The 20,043-nt window shown below is 44.8% G+C and overlaps 1 protein-coding gene across 5 annotated transcripts in view; it reads right to left on the bottom strand.

Annotated features, from left to right (window-relative positions):
• LOC119160747 (protein GPR107) overlaps nucleotides 1-20,043 on the bottom strand; it is a 428,055-nt gene that overhangs the window by 71,124 nt on the left and 336,888 nt on the right. For all 5 annotated transcript variants that reach the window (XM_075881006.1, XM_075881007.1, XM_037412965.2 and 2 more), the window contains one exon: nucleotides 1,387-1,480. In XM_075881006.1, the coding sequence (XP_075737121.1) occupies nucleotides 1,387-1,480 (94 nt within the window). The remainder of the gene's footprint in view (nucleotides 1-1,386; nucleotides 1,481-20,043) is intronic.

Raw genomic sequence — 20,043 nt, 5'->3', positions numbered from 1 at the left:
CTGATGTGTGCCTAAAACTGGGATTGATGGTACACTTTATTTCTTCGGAAGAAAACTGCGGACGATTGTGTTAAATAGCCATTATCCTAATACTGACGTCCTACGCTTACCTTTCGAGGGCTCCTGTTGAGCGACGAACGCTACTGCTACGCCCGCAATGCCCACAAGCTTTTCGTATGATATTCTAATTATCGACTATTTGCTTGCACTTTTTGTGTCTCAAATCTTGCCTTGTGTTGAACCTGTGCTTTTTTAGTGTTGAGGTAAGTTTTAATTAGTACTTCTTAAAGATTGCTGCTAGTTGCTGGTGCAGTGATGGAAGTGCTGCTCCAATTGCTCCAAACTGCTCCAAAAGAGAACTGCTGCTCCATGCTGCTTCAAACAGTCATTTTTGTTAGTAATTGCTCCAAACATGCTCCGAAATGACACAGGAAGAATCAGGATGACGAACTTTTACTGTGTGACTGACGCACAAGTCCTAAAAAAACTGAAAAGAATATGTGTACTGTTATCCCAGTGTGCTTCTAGTGTGTAGCATTATTGGCTCTGATCTCATTTGTGCGACAAGAACTCGCATAATAAGCATATAGCTTGTTTGGATTTTTTTTTCTGAGCTAGACATGCAGGTTAGTATGGTGAAATGTGAAAATGGGCTTGATTGCTTTTACCTCACACCAATTATGTACTGCTTATTTGGCAACAATTATATGGAACAGTGGTTACATTAAAAATGTGGTGCTCAGCTTTTCCAGTTTGTTTCGCTTTGTGCCATAAATACTAGTAATTTAAATTGTAGCTCTTTTCACAGGACATTTTATCAACCTGCCATTGTTTGCTACATAAAATTTACATTAATTGTTGTATTTTAAATATTTTTAATAAGAAGTAATAATATTTGAGATGCTTAGACAATGCTGTGAACTCCAATTAGTGTATGTCAAATTTATTATCTTCTCCTAAAACACCAATAACTGTTCTAAACTAGCATTTCTTACTGCTCTGAAAGCACCTATAGCCGCTCCAAAGCAATACTTTTCCTGCTCCAAAGTATGCTCCAAAAAGTAAAAAGGCACTTCCATCACTGCTGGTGTGAGAATCCTGATCTGTAGCCACTTCGTTTTCTTCTTCGCTCTGTACATTTTTGGGGAAAGTTTTCCCGGCGTAATTCTCGAACCCCCCCAACTTTGCATCGGTTTTCAGCCAAAAAAGTGCAAGGATTATGCGAGTAAATACGTATATTGTTTGTGTTAAGCTCGCAATCTTATCAGAAAAATGCTTACATAAAAATAGAAAAAGAAGCACATGTAGCAAGACAGTAAACAATACCAAGCACTGTTAAAAAACCCCATCACACAAACATGGAGGTGGTGTGGTAGGTAGTCTCACCATGACATAAAAGTGTCGGAACAGTTTCAGCTTCTCCAGGTTGATTGCTGCCTTGCCATCTGTTTGTGATGCTTCCTGGAGATGCCTAATAGACCTGCATGAATAAAACCAGCCAAGAAGAGGCAGCTTTCATTTAATTGCTGTCACAATGTAGAGCTAAACCTGCACATGCACTTGCCCAACTCTCTTTGCTATGCGGTAACATGAAGCAGTGGCTCAAAAATAAATACAGTAATATTGAAAGCTCAGTTAGTAGCAATTTAAAACTATCACTTCGTTATTAGAAATATTGTTTTGCATTAAAACCTACTGTACCACAAAGATGGTAGTTTACTGGAACTTAAGATGGTAACACTGGAACTGAACCCTGTAAAGAAGGCAGCCAAAAATGTTCTCCAATGCAATAAAACTCACCCGAACCTTCATGATGCAACAAATATTAGTGATCATATTGGAGCCAAGCACAGCGTAGAACACTTTTGGATGGTATATTTATTTATATTCAAATACGGTAGCCCAATGTGAGGTTACTGCAGGAGTGGTGTACATATATACAAAATGAAAGCATTTAAACAGTAGTACCAAATTAAGTGTGCCAACGTAAACAAATATCACTACCCCATGAGTGCACCCTGGTAAGAAATGAGAGAAATAGAACATTATTATGACACAAGTGCCTCCAAAAAGTCAGACACACTAGTATCACGAACCAAACCAAGTAGATAATTCCAGTGTTTGATAACTTTATTCGAACGTGTTAGAGAGCACTACAAATGGCTTCTAAGCTAGATTGTGATTGCAGATCAGTGCTGTGTTGAAGGTTTCTGCACTTTGCTGCTAGTTTAAATGTCCTTTAACATTTATAAAATGCATCAAACACTACTTGATGAGACAGGCATTGGTTTCGAGATTGCAGCCAAGCACTGTGTAGAAGGTTTTCACATCTCATCAATAGTCAAAATTCCCTATGATGCAATAAAGGATGCCCAAAATTTTTGATGGGACAGATACCTGTCATAGGATTGCACCAGAGCACCGTACAGAAGTTTTGGCAAGTTTTCTAACATAGCTAAGCTGAATATCTTGATATTTTGAATTTGCTTAAGTGCATGTATATATAGTCCAAGTTAATGCGTATTCTAAAAAGCTGAACAGAAATGAAGCAGTCCTTGGAAACACATACAAAGATTCAATGTTTGAAACCATCTAATATGTTCAGCTCATTACAGTCTGGAGGAAGAGATAAATACATGCACAGTTCTGAAAGGTAGTAAGTCACATGAGGTACTTTTTGCATTTCTTCTATGCAAAGTGCAGTACAGTACAAGTGCACTTTCATTCATTCTGTGCATACATGTGGTGACCTTCTCTTCCTACTATCGTGTTATCGTGCAGCTGATTCGAAATCATGTGCTTCTTACAAGGTTTTCAGTTTTCTGTCCAGCTGTAAACAAAACGCGTGTTACATTACGGTAAACTGTAAAACGATGGAGAAGCGCCATTGTATGCCTACAGCTATGAGTATCAGAATGAACTATTAATTAGGTATGTGTGTGTTAGAATGCCTCCAAACAACGTATGTGCTACTGAGCGTGGCAGAGAAGCAGAACAAGCGAGAAGTGAAATAGCAGGCAATACCAGCAGCACTTAATCATGAAATTTTTTTTTTGATCACCGCAGCAACGCACGTTCGAGTTTCTATCTTGTACATGAATGAAAGTGAGACCGCTGACAGCTGAATGTGTCAGCGTCGCTGGTACCCGACACGAAGTCACATCACACTGCTACCAACCAGCGCACGCTTGTTATTAGCTTGGCAACACACGAAAACGATTTGCACCGAAGCCAACGAATGTTCCAGCGTCGTACAATCCGCGAATACACTTCTATAAGTACGTACGTTTTGACATCACCGAAATGCGCTGGCTAGTGCGAGGTTCGCTTTCAGCGATGATGAATATCGATGTTGAAAACAAACACAGTGCAGATAAAAACTCCTCCGTATGAACTACGCGATGTTTCGGGCGTCGTATATGGTGTCTATGTTGCGACGGAAACTACCGTAGAGTTTTTTTCAGCCGAGGTTTTTCACATGTGCTGGTTCATACGAACTAGACGGTAGAGGCCTGCGCTGGATGCAGATGACACTGCTCTGAATTGCCTCCGCGGTAGACGAGGGCTCACGCTCAAACATTCGAACCTCCGAAGTCTGTTTACACTCGTTTTTAGCACAGAAAGTCACAGATCAAAACACAAGAACACCGACATGCTCCCTTCGCTCAGCCGACGATCGCACTCGGACCGGCGCTAGCATAGCCGGCCGGCATTCGCTAGATTTGTCGGCGTCGCTCGAACTCGGCACGAAACCGCGTCACGCTAGTAGCACTCGCAGTCATTCGTCGTGTCGTTGTCGTTCTAGATTACGAAGCGGTCATTCAGGAACGTTTGGAGTAGTTTCTGTGCTAGCATCCAGAACTCTGCTGTGCCTTCGAAGCGGCAGCCATTAGGCATAACGTTCCGAGGCATCGCGACCCCTGGTTGGTTGGCGCCGCTGTACGCGGGGTGACGTAGCGTACGCGTGGCAAAAATATCAAGCCCGGCCAACGCCTCCTCTAGGAAGATGCCTGCCGCATGAAAAAAAAAAAAAAACAGCTGCCACATCCTTTCCCTTCTTCATTTTGAAATTGTTCTTAGTCGCTAGCGTCACCTGTGGCGGACGGTGCAACAACGCAACACTTTCCACAGCCTCCGAAACAGTGGTGCACAGTTGAAGATCTTACAACTCTCGACTGACGCGCCCCTATGGGCCGCAGATTAAATACGTTTAGCTGGTACTGCCCGTCGCCGTGATAATAGGGTCGGTTGCGAGCCCCACCGCGCGGAGCTTGTTTAAAACTGAAGGCAGGCCAACTCCGCTGGGAGCGCGAGCCATTCCTCAGGCATCTTTTTAGAGGAGGCGATGGCCCGGCTTGATCCCTTGCGCCTCCTCGCGTATGCCCCTCCAACGCCTCCTCTATACAATGCCTAGTGAATGGCTCGCGCTCCCAGCGGAGTTGGCCTGCCTTCAGTTTTGAGCAAGCGCCGCACGGTGGCGCTCGCGACCGAGACTATTATGGGATGGACATCATTTGAGGGCAGGAAAGCTAGCAGCAAGATAAAATTTGAGTAGCGATTGAGAGAAATGGGGGAGGAGCGTTGGGATAGGAAGATTTTCAGCTACTTGTACATGAAGAATGTCAATACAAAATGGAGGAAGCGAACCAGGAAATTGACTGGTAAATACTTAGAAAACAGCAGGTGGCCAAACCAAAAAGAACTATCGATTAAGAAGAAAGTGAAGGAAACGGAGACTGACATGTGGAGAATGGGCATGATTAAGAAGTCCGCACTAGAGATATATCCAACTTTTAAGCAGGAAATTGCCAAGGAAAGGATCTAGGATAACACTCGGGGTAGTTCTCTACTGTTTGAGGCCAGGACGGGAGTACTGCAAACCAAGACATATCGGGCCAAATACGAAGGGGTAGACACAGTATGCAGTGCGTGTGGAGAGGAAGAAGGAACTGCCGAACACTTGATAATGTTCTGTAAAGGGCTTCACCCTATAGTTCAGGATGATGGCGCAGAGTTTTTCAAAGCACTGGGGTTTAGAGACAGGGAGGGCAAAATAGACTTTAAGCCGGTAGACTTAACAAGAAGGAGGTTATCTGATTGAACTGGAGCGTGTCTAAACGTTCCAGTTCTGTTTGGAGGTGCAGGCGAACGAGCTCGCTGAAACCGACTTCTCCAGAGCTGCTGCCAATATATTTTTGAAGAGTAGTGCGACATGGCAAAGTTAATAATTTCTCGGACCTAATGTATTCATATGCTTTGGTAGAAAAATGTCGAATGACAATGCAGTGTCTAATCGTTGTTTCTGACCACGACGGTCTCTTCTTTTTATAATTCTTCATTTGATCTAACAGTAACACAGCTTTTGTGCTTCCCTCTTCGGCATCGGCCACAACTTCCAAAAATGCGCTTACAGAGCACTCTTCTAAGTTTTTGGAGCTCGTTCTTGTAGGCATCCACAGTTTTTCGCAGCCTTTCAATTTTAGCTTTCAGAGCACATTCCTTTTCGCGCCATCGCTTGCGCTGAACAAAAAAATGCGATGAAGGCGCGCTTGGGGCTGTTTGAGTCTTCACAGAGCACTTGCAGGGCAGGGTCACTTTTTTTCTGGCGCTCTTTCATGTGCTAACCACGACAAGCACATCTTGATTGTTTGCATCCTGGGTGCATGTTAAATTCGTCACCACTGCAGGCCCTGTCATGGCGAGCAAACCTACTTAGTGGTTGCCACTCAATAAACTGGTACTTTCTTGCACAAGTTCACTCAGGTTCGTGTTCTTGCTTGTTGAAGACTCCTTAGCTTTAGGACAACTTGCCTCCATCTCGCTTCCTCCTGTCAACAAGGCTGCGGTATCATTGTCGTCATGGCTGCCGGTGTTGCTCGAAGAAGGCTCATGCTTTCTTTTCCGTATTCTTCTATCCCGCTTTACTGCGACCCTTTCGATGTCCACAGTCTCGCCAGTCGGGTTGTCAAACACGCTTGGAACAGCACCCGGTTTTAGAAGACGTCTTGTGCAACCGTCTTTGAAGTCAGATGGAAGAAAGTGCAGACTACATACCACTGAGTAGTTTGAGGTACTGTTTGGCACCCACTCTTCTCTTGAAATGGCCGTTAACCATCGCTCGCATGAAGTGCTCTCAGCCGGTATCTCATGAAAAGATACGCCGTCTTGTTTTCGCCGCTGACCAGACCTGCACTTTGGCACGCAACAATAGCGCATGTCCGAGTGTATATGGTTGGACCGGACGCACGCACAACACAAGTAGTAGGCACAAACCTTTCGAAATAAAAAAATGCAAGTACTACCAGTAATGCAAGCGTGCGCACCCCTAGCACTCGGGCTGCAATGCAATGTACGTCTGCTAGCTGTCAAGATTTCTCGCACGAAACGACAAAAACAGTTGAAAAGACGATGTAAAATACTTTCCACTGTCTTAAAACTTATTATTTATCATTCCTGCGTCCAATTTTGCTATAATACGAGTTATTTGCTTGTTTGTCTGCAGTAATTATCAAGCGGAACCGCACGCCGCGCGCTTTTTTTCTGCGCGCTGCGCGAACGTGGTCTGCTAAACGTTTTTCACCGGCAACCCATAGGGGCGCGTCAGCCGAGAGTTGTTCGAGACCTGCAACTGTACACCGCTGTTTCGGAGGCTATGCAAAGTGTTGCATTGTTGCACCGTCCGCCACAGGTGACGCTAGCGACCGAGAACATTCTAAAATAAAGGAGGAAAAGGGTGTGGCAGCCGTTTTTCTTCTCATGCGGCAGGCATCTTCTAGAGGAGGCGTTGGCCCCTCCGACGCCGACGCCGAGAGGCGCATTCGACGCGTAGACGCGAGCATACGCGTGCCAGTGATTGGCACTTAATAGTGTCGGATCGTTTGCGGCTCAAAAGGAAGCCAGTGGCAAAAGCAGGGCCGTCTTATTGCCATTCCTATGGTGGGGCCCATGATTGCTGAACAGTGGCAGTTTCTGGTGGTGCCAATGTGTGTTTCAGACTTCGTTGACGCATTTTCAGGCTCTGAAAATGCTCCAAAAATATTAAAGATTGGGTTTACTGTATAGAAATAAGTATCTGAGCCTGGAATTGAATCGTGAAATTTCGTTGAAGCGGGACGACAAAAAAAAATTGTGTTCGTTGAGGCAACAATATCTATGCATTGACTCCTATGGACTGCTGACGGGAAATCGTGAATTTTACATTTCAGCAGAAATTTTGTTGAAGTGGCGTTCGTTGTAGCGGAGTTTGACAGTAGTCAGATACAGCTTAAGAAGGCAACAACCTCTGCGACCAAAGTCATGATCTCGTTCTGCAGTTAGCACACACCCACTGAAGCATCCACTTTTAAGGGGAAAACGCTTTCGAAGGTTGTACTCGACTACACTTTTGGCCCAACCATGTCAACATATGCTCACTAAAAATCACAGCTGCTAGATCAAGTTTAAAGGTCACATGCAAAGGAAAACCATGGAAGAAACCTCGAGTTGTATTTTGTAGCAATGCCTTCTTCCGCTTAGCGGGCACCAGCTGACAATTTTTATTTTGATAGTAATTATTTAGATACTCTCGGCGGTTTTTCGCCACCACCGCCATTCTGTACGGAGTCCAAATCGATAACATCCCCTATGCACTGCATGCTCTACACGAGAGTAAAAGCACTGCGGACGAACACAGCTGAAGCATAGATGAAACAACTCCACCATCACTGCCACAAGGAAGACGTGCGAGGCCCACACGTGGTCGGCAGCAGCCAGCGGAATGTTAAACTCCAGCAATAATATTGCTGCGGTGACGATGTTGCGGTGTCTCAGAAGTTGCCAGGATAGCGCAGCTGAGTCAACACGACCGGCTGTACCGGAGTTGCGGTCAAAGCGGAAGCAGCAGGACTCATTTCTGTTGACGTCGTCGGGCTGACCAGGACGCGTACGCTGTCGAGTTCTGTCTTGTAATGTACCAAGCACTTCCAACAAAATGTTGCGAGTATATTCCCGAGATATTTACAGTGGAAAACACAACAGGCAAAACGGCATTTGTTGATCATCAGCCAACGTTGTCCTCCTCTTCCTCTTTCACACAATATGGTGATAACTGCGACACCGCAACAATATGTCGAACAAACACTCTGCACATCTAAATGTCACAGTCACCATTCTCTTTGAAAAGAATTGTCCCTGCTTTGCTTCTTTTCCGGGCTGTACGTGTCTTCGTGATTGGACGTGAGCAATGATGCCCATGTGAAACTCTGAAGTCACAACTACAGTAGAATCGCAATAATTCAAAATCTAATAATTTGTACTTTTAATTCAGTCAAACAAATTCAATTTTTTAGTTGGCCCTCTATTCTTTCAATGTATTTAAAAGCCTTTTAATTCAAACTGCAGCATTCGATTATTTCATACTTTTTGCAGTTCCATACCAGAAAATATCTGATGCTTTCGCACTATTAATTGAAGATTTGTGTGCTTATGCAGTCTTAACAGTCTAAAAATGAAAAAAAAAAGGCGCATCAGGCCTTCAAGAAAAAAGGCTTTACTAGTAAACAAATGTTATAAATGAAGCGCACACAAGGGCGATGCTTCTCAACAAGTATAGAGAGCTTTGTGCTGAAGGCAGATATAGTAAAGAAGCAGCTGGCAAATCGCGATTTCTTTAAAAGGTCTGCTCAGTAATAAATAGCCAATAAACTTATAAATCCTACACCTCTGCTTTGTGTTCATTGGATGCAGTTAAAGTTTAAATGCTTAAAAAATTTAAATGCGATAAAATAAATGTGACACCTTGCCCAGAGCCATATATCTGAGAACTCCTGATTATTCAAGCTTGTTGATAATTCAAACAAAATTCAGTGGTCCCTTAAAGTGTCAATTAACGAGAGTCAATTGTATAAATGATCCAAAGTGCGTGATGCTTTTCCAGTTGTTATTCTAGAATGCAATTGCATTCTGTTGGGTAATGTCTCAGAAGTAGCACTACCAAATACTTCTTGCAGTACTTACTTAAAGGACTACTGACACAAAAATTCAACATTTTTGGCTGGTTGCTCTAAATCAAAATGCTGGAGTCAAGAACCCTAAAAAACGTGTTATACTGTTTGAGAATGCATTGAATATATTTTTAAGATTGCTGCCTTAAAAAAGCACTTTCAGTTTTGCCATCAAAGGGGCAGCTTCGCAGTGACATGTCAGTACAAGTCTGACGTCGCGGAAAAACTGCAACTCACAAAATAGTGAAACCAGCTCTGTCAATCAAGTCAGTCACACGTGGTTCACGTAAACAACGATGAGTGAGTTGTCATCCACTGACTCCGATCTCTGTGGCTGCCTGCAGGACACAGACTTCGCGAACCCAGTGAACTGTGTTTGTGTTGTGTGCTAACCCACCGTGATAATAATGTTCATTGCGGCAGGGCTGGCTTGCAGATGCTGGGTGATGAAAACTTTAAAATCTAAGTAAAATATTTTATACGTGTTGTCTGGCTCTGGTGTGAGGAGAGTGCTGCAATGTTAAATGTCTCTTTTGTTGTGCCTCAAAATCATGTCACTAATCTTTTAAGGTCATGATTGACGGCAGGCCTACACCACACCAAAGCAGCTGAGGACTCTGCATTAAATTGTCAACGGGATGACAGAGAGTCTGGTGGGTTGCTCGAACTCGGTGCATCTCTAGCTCAGCTGAGTGAGACTACAGCCACTTGCACTATGGTTGCATTAAGAATGATGTGTGAAGTGTAAAAGGAGGAGACAATTCAACATGTGGAGCTACGGTTTCAGGGACTTCGCATAATTCTCTAAGCTGACATTCCTGCAACACAACCAGAAAACTATCCTTCCCAAGCTTTTATTCATTAAGCCAGTGAAAGCAGGTGAGCTTCATCAAGGTTCTTCAAGATATACAACAGGAATGTCATAGTAAGCTCTGTGTTGAACGAGAAAAACAGAAGACACGAAATGAAAAAGCAGTAAGTACTGAATACAAATAGTCCTACAGACCACTCACTTTCCCGCAGTTTGGCCTTTTCTGCTCACAGCCTTTTACATCTGTACTAGAGGGAGAATTTTAGTGCACCTCCACGTTCAAACAAACAAAGGCGATTTTTTCAGAGATTCCAAATCCATAGTTGCTGTTCTTGGAAAAGAACATAGAAAATTGCAGACAATGATAGGTCTTTTCTGTATGGCACATTTGCATTGTTTGTTCTTTTGGCTGTAAGTGCTCATAATTTCTCTGTCCTTGCTTTATCTGAGCAAGAAGGAAAAGCGAGCCAAGAGTAAATTCTGTCAAGAGCTGTGCAGTTTACAAACACGCTTTGGGGATCATGTGCCCAGCTGCACATAATCTCCACTGGGATGTTATAAATATGAATAAGCTCCCCTATAAATGCACTGCTGGGCCCAATTTCACTGCTCCTACTAGGTAGGCAGTGTGTTCTGGGCGCTACTGTCATACCTTAAAATTGTGGATTATGTAGTGTCCAGCCGTACCACTAGATGGCTGCACAGTATTCATGTAGTCAGAGCAATATACACCCTTCAAGAAAGCTTGGAGATTCATCTCACTGTTCTCCGTACCCCCGCCCCAGCGCCGTCCTCTGTTCATGACATAAACCCTCTCTTTTTCCAGCCGCAGCAGCAATGAGCGGAGCGGTAGAGGTCGCCCACCATCACTTCGAAGTGGCACACAGAGCTTGTGTATTCATCCTGGTATTCACGCGTGAACTAGCAGCATGAATTGGTGCTCATGGCTAGTTTATTCGCTAAAATCTTACCTTTAAAGAAGTACGGCCGTTTAAGCTTTCAAAAAGAAAAAAAAGTGGAGGCTCTTTGCAATCTAAATATTCGTGAGCACGTGTGTGAGTGTATATGTGTGTGTGTGTGTGTGTACATGAACACGCACACACACACCCAGATAGACACATACAAACACATACACAAGTACACACACGCACGCAAGCAAACACATGCACACTTACTATCACCTTACAAATGCTCACTTGCCTTTGCTTCTCGCTGGAGACCTACACTGTGCAGCAGAAAAGGTGAAAGTGCAATGCTTTTGAGCTCCTGTCTTTATTATTGTATGTGCCTCGAATATATGCTCACTGCCAATGCTGCTTTTTCACTCACAACTAATGATGCCCATCACTGTTACCGACACCAGAATTTCTGTGAAAGCAGCTCTTTAATGACACCAAAAAATATTCCCGCAGAGTGAATATGAACACAGCTATTTCAATAGAAAGTAGTATTTTGAACCACCCCACTTTACAAACAATCATAAAGTGCAAACTGGCATTTACCCCGCCTGTAATCTTGACAGACTCTGAAGATGAAAATGTGGATTTTCCAAGATGCTGACCTTGAGATTTGGAAGATTAGTAAAACTGAGGAGTAAAGGTGGTGAAAAACATAAGGGGCACACAGTTTTCTTTGATTTTGTACGGCTGCAGAAATATCATACAGTGTCTAATTAATTGCCAGTAACTTTTCTAGAAATTAGCAATCATATTAGCACTCACAATTACGTGGCGTATACACTTATGAGTAATTGAACAAACTGTGCTGAATACCATGAGTAGTGCTAACAGCCCCTTCCAAATATTAAACACTTTTCTGCAAACCACCAGTCTAGTGCAGCGAAGGTGGCTTAAGTGGCATTCTGCATGGGTTAGAACAAGGCCAAGAAATTTTCGAACCGCTTTACTTCCCCCTGCCCCCCTTATTTTTACGATGGGGTTAGGTTTAGAACACAACTTCTCGGCTCGCTTGCAAGCTATGCTTGACTCAACAAAGTAACACTGGAACGTGCCCATTAGCCCGGCAACAGCACCGCATATCTATCATATGTGCCGTTGCTGTGGCAACCAACATAGTTCCCAGCAAAGCTGGTGTTCGCAGCACGTCGAGTTTGCTCACGCGCAGTAACAGCAGCATACGCTTCAAGCTTTAGTTCTAACATGCCGTAACTGCATTTTCTGACCCGCGAAGTGTTGCTGGCCACAGCAACGCATGTCTAGAAGTTGCATCCTCCCGCTGATAGATATCCGCTGTGGCCAGTGGACTAATGAGTGTGCAGCGTTGTTACATTATCTGAGCAATCACGTTTCGCGAGGTCCTGGCCTAACAGTGGCTTAGGGTTAGGGTCTGCGCACCTGGATCCCTGGATTGATTGTCAACGATTGATGATGCAAACTACAGGTGGCCATTGATTGTCAGCGATTGATGACACAAACTACAGGTCGCCAACGTGGCCTCCATTTCTTGCCGAAATTAGTGCAACTGAGAAAATTTTGAGGCTGGTTGGGCACTTTGGCACAGCATGGTGCAAATTCGGCAAATTTCATTATTTTGGCACAGCTCAGCAAAAAAATCGGAAATTGTATCGATTTGGCTCAATTGGTACAGCTGTTGCACCGCTGTCAACTTTAAACATAGATTGGAAGGTAGGGAAAGATGTGCCTCTGTTAAAATCAAGAAATCCACATTCTCGCCTCAATTACAGACCCATTTCACTCACCAGCATTCCTTGCAAAATCCTTGAACATATCATATTTACTAATCTGGTCTCCTTTCTTGAATCAAACTTTTTTTCAGTTCATTTCAGCAAGGGTTTTAAAATAATCACTTTTGCAAAACACAACTAATATCATTTATCTATAACATTTCATCTTTAGACAAAGGCCAGGTTATGGACTACATTTTTTTAAGATTTTGCTAAAGCTTTTGACAAGGAGAATCATTGCTTACTGCTTCTCAAACATAGTACAGTAGAATCTTGATGATACCATTACGATTGATGTGAATTTCGCGATGATACGATTATTAAAGTTGTTTCAGATGGACTACATTGTATAATACACGCTGTGATTTAGTGTTACACGAATGGTTTCGCCAGCAACCATGGATGATATGAACGCGTGATTGACCACTACACGTGAGCGGAGCAACGTGACTTATCTGTGGGAGGAAGACTTGTTCACTGTTGGCCTCAAAGAGAGCAAATGTGGCAAAACTCACCGGAATTCCCCCCGCTTTCCCGCTGGAAAAGTGGTCGGAAAACTATGCCGTGAGGCTAACACGAAAAAAATCCATCCAAGACAAATTTAGCCGCCACGCGATAGTGGATTGCCTTTCTGCTACGGCTTTAGCTATATTGGCTGCACTAGCAGTCAAACCACATGATATAAACAACCAGCTGTTCATTCAAGATGGCGGCCAAGGCGTCAGCGGGGGCAGCGGCTCGCGTCGGCGTAATCAAAAACTACTCGCGCAGCCTGATAAAGCTCACGACCTTGAAAAAGATGCATTCATCGAGAGCCTAGAAGAAGGTGCAGCAGCAGCGAGTCGGCATGCCCTAACGTTTTTCAAGATGCTGACCTAATCTCTTCTGCACTACCGGCTGAATTCATTGCCGCTACTGCCGGTGTGTCTGCTCGTGTCATTTCTATAACGTATCTCCCTAAACAATGTTTGTAAAGGTGTTTTTTTTCAGTGCTTTGCATGCATAAGTAGGACTCTGTGGAAATTTTAATGCTCAGAAATAAATTCCCAAGCGGCAAAGACCACACTGGCGGCATGTATACGAGGGTCAGAACGAACGTGAACATTTTCGACAGGTGCGGACGTGGTTTTGCGGCCGCTCTGGCGTTCTGGCTTAAAATCTCGAGTCTGAATTCTCCAGGACTGATTTCTTTCATGTGGACTTTACGGCAAAGATTTCCGGCCTCTTAAGCGGCGAAGCAAGCGAATTTTAAATGAGTTTGGCCACTTTCACTCTATTTGATCTTAAGTGTGATAGCGCTGCGCCAGCAGCATGAGTGAAGAAACCGTTGGACTTTATTGAGAGGCGGGGAAGGCAGAAAAGTTCAAAAAAACATCAATAACATTTTTTCAGCAAGGAGTTGCCAATGAAGTTCATCTTCAATATCAGCTTTAACTTGTTTTTGGTTCATACAATTTCGGGATGATACGAATATTTTGCATGCTTCCTTCGAATTTGTATCATCGAGATTCTACAGTAGAATCTACAGTGAAAACGACATATAGTGAAAACACCAGAGTAACCGCAAAACCAAGTTTGTGCCCGTTGAAAATGTTCACATTCCTTCTGCCCTTCATATACACGACACCGCCGCCATCTTTGCCGCTTGAGAATTTATTCCTCAGCATTAAATTCCTCACTTAGTTCTACATATGCATGCAAAGCATTGAAAAGAAACACTTTTACAAGCGTAATTTTGGGAGATACGTAAAAAACGACACGAGCAGACGCACTGGCAGCAGCAGCGACGGATTCAGCCAGCAGTGCAGAAGAGAAGCAAGCCGACTCGCTGCTGCTGCACTTTCTACTTCTGGTGTTTGCACCAATCGTAATACAAACCAGGCTCTCGATGAACGCATCTTTTCAAGGCCGTGAGCTGCAAAAGTAGTTCGCTATTGCGCCGACGCAAGCCACTGCACCAGGCGACGCCTTGGCCGCCATCTTGAATGTTGATTGATTGATATGTGGGGTTTAACGTCCCAAAAACCACTATATGATTATGAGAGACGCCGTAGTGGAGGGCTCCGGAAATTTAGACCACCTGGGGTTCTTTAACGTGCACCCAAATCTGAGCACACGGGCCTACAACATTTCCGCCTCCATCGGAAATGCAGCCGCCGCAGCCGGGATTCGAACCCGCGCCCTGCGGGTCAGCAGCCGAGTACCTTAGCCACTAGACCACCGCGGCGGGGCGCCATCTTGAATGTACGGCTGGTTGTTTACGTCACGTGGTTTGACAGCTAGTGCAGCCGGTGTAGCCAAAGCTGTAGCAGAAAGGCGATCTGCAATCGCGTGGCGACAAAATTTGTCTTGGTCTGCTTTTTCCACGTCGGCCTTACTGCATTGTTTTGCGGCCCCGTTTACGGCGGCAAAGCGAGAGGAATTCCGGTGAGTTTTTCCACATTTGCCCTCTTCAAGGTCAACAGTATATGGGTCTTCCTCCCAGAGACAATCCGCATTGCGCCGCTTGCGTGTTGCAGTCAATCAAGCATTTGTATCATCCGTGCTTGCTGGAGAAACCGGTCGTATTGCCACCTAGAGTTGTCAGCCAGCAAGCCCTAGCGTGCCAAAAAGGGCAAAGAGAACAAAAAAGAAGTGTGCGTTAGAGCTTCGTTTAAGGATACACGCTCGTGTCTTTCTGCCCCGCTGTTCCTGTCTTGTCGTTACGACTCTTGGTGGGTGACAAACTGGTAGAGGTGCTGGGTAATCTATGCACCGTACCTCTCCACATAGCAAGAACTCAAGCGTAGTACCGGTGGTCCCTCCTGTGCACCGTGCCAGCAGAAGAATCCGAGGGCAATCCCCTGAGTTTGGACTGCTTGAAAACAACATGGCAGCTCTGACCAGCCTTACTGACACCAACCCAAATGGTACGAACGGCACAACGCCGCTTCATTGCACCTTACTCACACCGCGAACGCCAAATCCCTTTCATGGCACTGCACTTGAGGATGTGGAAGATGGGATTGTTCATTGCGAGTTCGTTGACGTGCACAACCAGTAGGATGATGCAGACAAACTGCGGCACATCTATTTCAGTCCTTTGGATGGCGCACGTGTATGGTATGAGAACCGGGCAAATATTCTTACATCATGGGAAGACTTCAAACGCCGAGTTCTTGGGACATATGCCAACCCTGACCATCAGGAGAGAGCTGAGCGCGATCTGCAGTCCCGCATACAACTGCCGAACAAAGGGGTTGCGATGTATGTCGAGGACATGACGCGTCTTTTACACCGAGCTGACCCCGGCATGCCAGAAGAAAAGAAGGTACGGTACCTCATGCGCGGGGTGAAAGAGCAGCTTTTCAGTGGGCTTGTGCGCAGTCCACCCAAGACTGTGTCAGAATTTCTCATAGAAGCCATAACCATCGAAAGCACTCTTAGGCACCGGGCCCCGTCATACAAATGGCACATCAACGCTTCAACTACGGACTACTTGGGAGCTTTCGGTGGCCAAATAAACTTCTTCCGAGAGCTCATACGTTCAGTCATCCGCGAAGAACTCTAAAAGCTGTCAGTGTCCTCGCAGCGCAATATCTCCTCGTTGTCCAGCGTTGTCCGAGATGAAGTCCAGCATACCTTAAGAGAACTGCCTTTCATGTGAGATTATCAACCACCCAGTGACTTCCCCCACATGTCGTATGCTCAAGCTTTGCGGCAACCTGTTACACCTGCAATTCCTCCTCCCACCGTGGCCCCAGCCATGCTGCAGACGATCCAAGCGGCGCCATATTACAGCGCACCTCACCTGATGCACCAGATCGACGTCCTCTCTGCTTCCACTGTGGCGAAGCTAGACATCTGTACTGACGCTGTTCTTACCGACAACTTAGACTGGGCGGATTTTCGACAAACTCACCGCCATCCAGGTTCAGTCAGCGGCCCCCTGAAATTGAAGAGCATGTGGCTCAGCAGCGCGGAACTTCGTCATCCTTGCACCAGTCACGCTCCCTGTCACCGCGGCGATTTTCTCCTAATCGCCGTACCTACTCGAGCGTGGCGCAGGGTCGGCCACCCAGTATACGCCGAGAAAACTAACCACAGCGACCTTCGGGGGCGAGGCCGCCCATACTGGACAAGCTCAAGGCCTACTATCGACGCTTCTGCAAATTGACGATACCCCGACGACGACGACACCAGCTGTCTGCAAAGATTTCAATAGACATTCCAGCGTTGCTCGACGGTCGCAAAGTCAGTGCTTTAGTTGATACGGCTGCGGATTTTTTTATAATAAGTGAAAAACAGGCTGCTCTCCTGAAGAAAGTGACGATACCTTGGAACCTCAGGCCAATTCGTACTGCTGGCGTGCACATCATCACGCCACTCGGCGTTTGCACAGCACGAATACAGATTCGTGGTTTTACCTTTGTTGTCAGCTTGAGCGTTCTCCGTCAGTGTTCTCAAGACCTGATCATTGGCATGGACTTTCTGAGAGAGCACGGTGCTATCATTGACATTCGACAACGCCTCGTCATGTTCTCAACAAAAAGCACTATCACACACTTCGTTCTCTTTGCCCTTTTCGGCGCGCTAGGCCTTGCCGGCTCACAACTCTAGGTGCTGTACGTAACGTTTGTGTACAACACCGCAACCCAGGAAATGACAAGGTTTGCACTTTTCCGCCTCGTTTATGGTCCTGACGTGCAAACCATGCTAGACGCGATGATTCCTTGTGAGATCGACCAGCACGAGCTGCTAACTCCTGATGTCGAGGGTTACATCCAGCTTGCAGAGAAAGCACGTCAACTAGCTCGCGTGCACATAACATCGCAGCAATGTGAAGACGCCTGAAGGTACAATATCCACCATCGACCAGTCACCTATCAACCTGGTAACCAAGTGTACGTTTGGACTCCTGTTAGACGGCGAGGTCTCAGCGAGAAACTCCTGAGCAAGTACTTCAGACCCTACAAAATATTACGGCGGTTGAACAAAGTCAACTATGAAGTTATTCCAGACACAGGCTCGGCAACAACCCAGCACCACTCACCTCGGTCAGAGATTTTGCATGTCGTCTGCCTGAAACCTTATTTTACGTGGTAACACTTGCCTTATTGTGCCCGGACAGCAAACATTTTTTTTATGTTGTTCGTAGGGTCTCGAACAAACTTTGAACTGTGTTAATGTTTTTTTTTTTTTCTTATGACCAACCACAGACATTTTTTTTTTGCACCTGCATATGCCCTGTGCACTATAAGTATCATTTCTCCCTTTCTTTTTTTCCCTTATGGGCCCTGCTGTCCCCTTGTGTATGAGCATCGAGTCGATGCTCTAATGGGAGGGGGAATAATGCTACCTAGAGTTGTGAGCCGGCAAGCCTTAGCGCGCCGAAAAGGACAAAGAGAACGAAGAAGAAGTGTGTGTTAGTGCTTCGTTTAAAGATACACGCTCGTGTCTTTCTGCCCCGCTGTTCCTGTCTTGTCGAATCACAGCGATCACAGCGTATTTTATACAATGTAGTCCATCAAAAGCAATTTTATTATTTGCATCATCGTGAAATTTGCATCAACCCTAATTGTATCATCGAGATTCTACTGTATTATTCTTAACATTAACCCTAACATCTTGAGCTGAATAGAATGTCTTCTAACCAACTAGATATACTCAATTTATAACTGGTAATGATGCTGCATCCCCGTGTTGTGACATGAAGTTGGGCATCCCTGAAGGCTCTGACTTTAGTCCATTGTTATTTCCAGCTTACATTATTGACTTACCTAATGTTATTATTAAATCCATTAAACTATTTGCTGATGCCTGCATTTTATACTGTGAAATATTACTATATAATAAGCATGATAACTTTATTCTTTAATCAGACTGACATAACATATAAAACTGGTGCCAACAAAGGCTATCCTATTAAACGCAAAATAATGCATTTCTCGCGTTTCTGTGACTCATCCACATGTTTCGGCTATGCTATCAATAACATCAACCTCGAGCACGTAACATTGTATAAATATATCGAAGTTCAGCTCGCCAATAATCTTTCTTGGCATGTGCAAACTGAATACATCATTAACATGGTCAACAGATCTCTCGTGTAAATATGCAGAAAATTTTCGGAAGGTCTAAGCCAATTAAAGGGAACGACAACTGATTTTTTTTGACCCAGTTGTTGCAGGCGTAACAGAAAGCTTACACTTTGTTGAGTTTGTAGGTGCCGTGGTTAATCTTAAAAGAATGTAGTCAATTTATCAACAGAATTTTTCGATCTGAAAGGTTTTGCACACGAATGAGCCCTTTCATTCAGCAATGCTGAAAACTGGTAGCGGTGCCGGCGCCCTTTCTGGCGACTTGTGCGTGCTGTCGTTCTGCTTTTGCAGGAGTTCCTGTAACTGTGCTTAACCACATTCATTCTAAGCTTTACAACTATTTTTGAAAATAAGTTCTTACAATGAGACGATGTGGCTTTATACAGCTAATGACATAGTGCATGAAACATGCGAAACACAGGACAAGGGAAGGGACAAGTGCTCCCTTTGACCCTTCCCTTGTCGTGTGTTTCACATATTTTACGCGCTAAGTCATCAGTTATGTTTTACCAACACGCCCAACTTCATACTATTGTCGGCTTAATACAGCTTCTCTGTATTTGTACCACGTTGCGTAAGTCTGCGCCCAAGGTTGTTGAATGATTGATATGTAAGGTTTAGCATCCCAAAACCATCATACGATTATGGGAGATGCTGTAGTGGAGGGCTCCGGAAATTTCGACCACCTGGGGTTCTTTATCCTGCATCCAAATCTGAGCACACGGGCCTACAACATTTCCGCCTCCATGAGAAATGCAGCCGCCGCAGCCGGGATTCGATCCCATGACCTGCGGGTCAGCAGCCGAGTATCTTAGCCACTAGACCACCGCGGCGGGGCAGCGCCCAAGGTTGCTGCGCCCGTGTCGTGGATGACTTGCCTTTTCATCGTAACTCTCTTGACACATGAGACAAGCCAAGTCATCGAAAACACCACTGTGCATATGTGCGACCCTGCCGACTATCAATACACATCATTTCCGAGACAAATTGTTGATAGAATAACCACGTCGCTCCAAAATCTTAGCAACTCGGAAACTGCATGCATGGTTTCATGAGCATGCAGAAAAGTTGCTAGAGACACGCTGACGAGCATGGAATGTTTGTCATGCGAAGGCAGCGCCACTTTAATGCATACGACTAATACAGGCCTATATGTATAGTTTCATGGAGTAATATCTTTTATCATAAAGAAGTAAACAATATTTCAACACTAACAGGAAAATTGCTGACTCCGTACCCTAGTTTACGGTCACATGGCAGGGAAGGTAGGATAATTAAAGTGTCTGCCACCAGGTGGTGCAACAGGCTATTTTTGCGGCTTTCAATGAAGACATAAAAATATAACTCAACTTTTGACAAGAAAAACAGGGTTGGTCTGAGTCAGTACAAGGAACAACCTTTTCATCTATGCAGTCATCTCAGTTCATGTTCTTGGCAGTTGTCGGTCCTTTTAAAGTTACTGTTCTA

Source organism: Rhipicephalus microplus, chromosome X, assembly GCF_043290135.1.
Source record: "Rhipicephalus microplus isolate Deutch F79 chromosome X, USDA_Rmic, whole genome shotgun sequence".
Taxonomy (NCBI): Eukaryota; Metazoa; Arthropoda; class Arachnida; order Ixodida; family Ixodidae; genus Rhipicephalus; species Rhipicephalus microplus.
The sequence above is the reverse complement of the archived record's forward strand: the minus strand, read 5'-3'. Positions and strand labels throughout refer to the sequence as shown.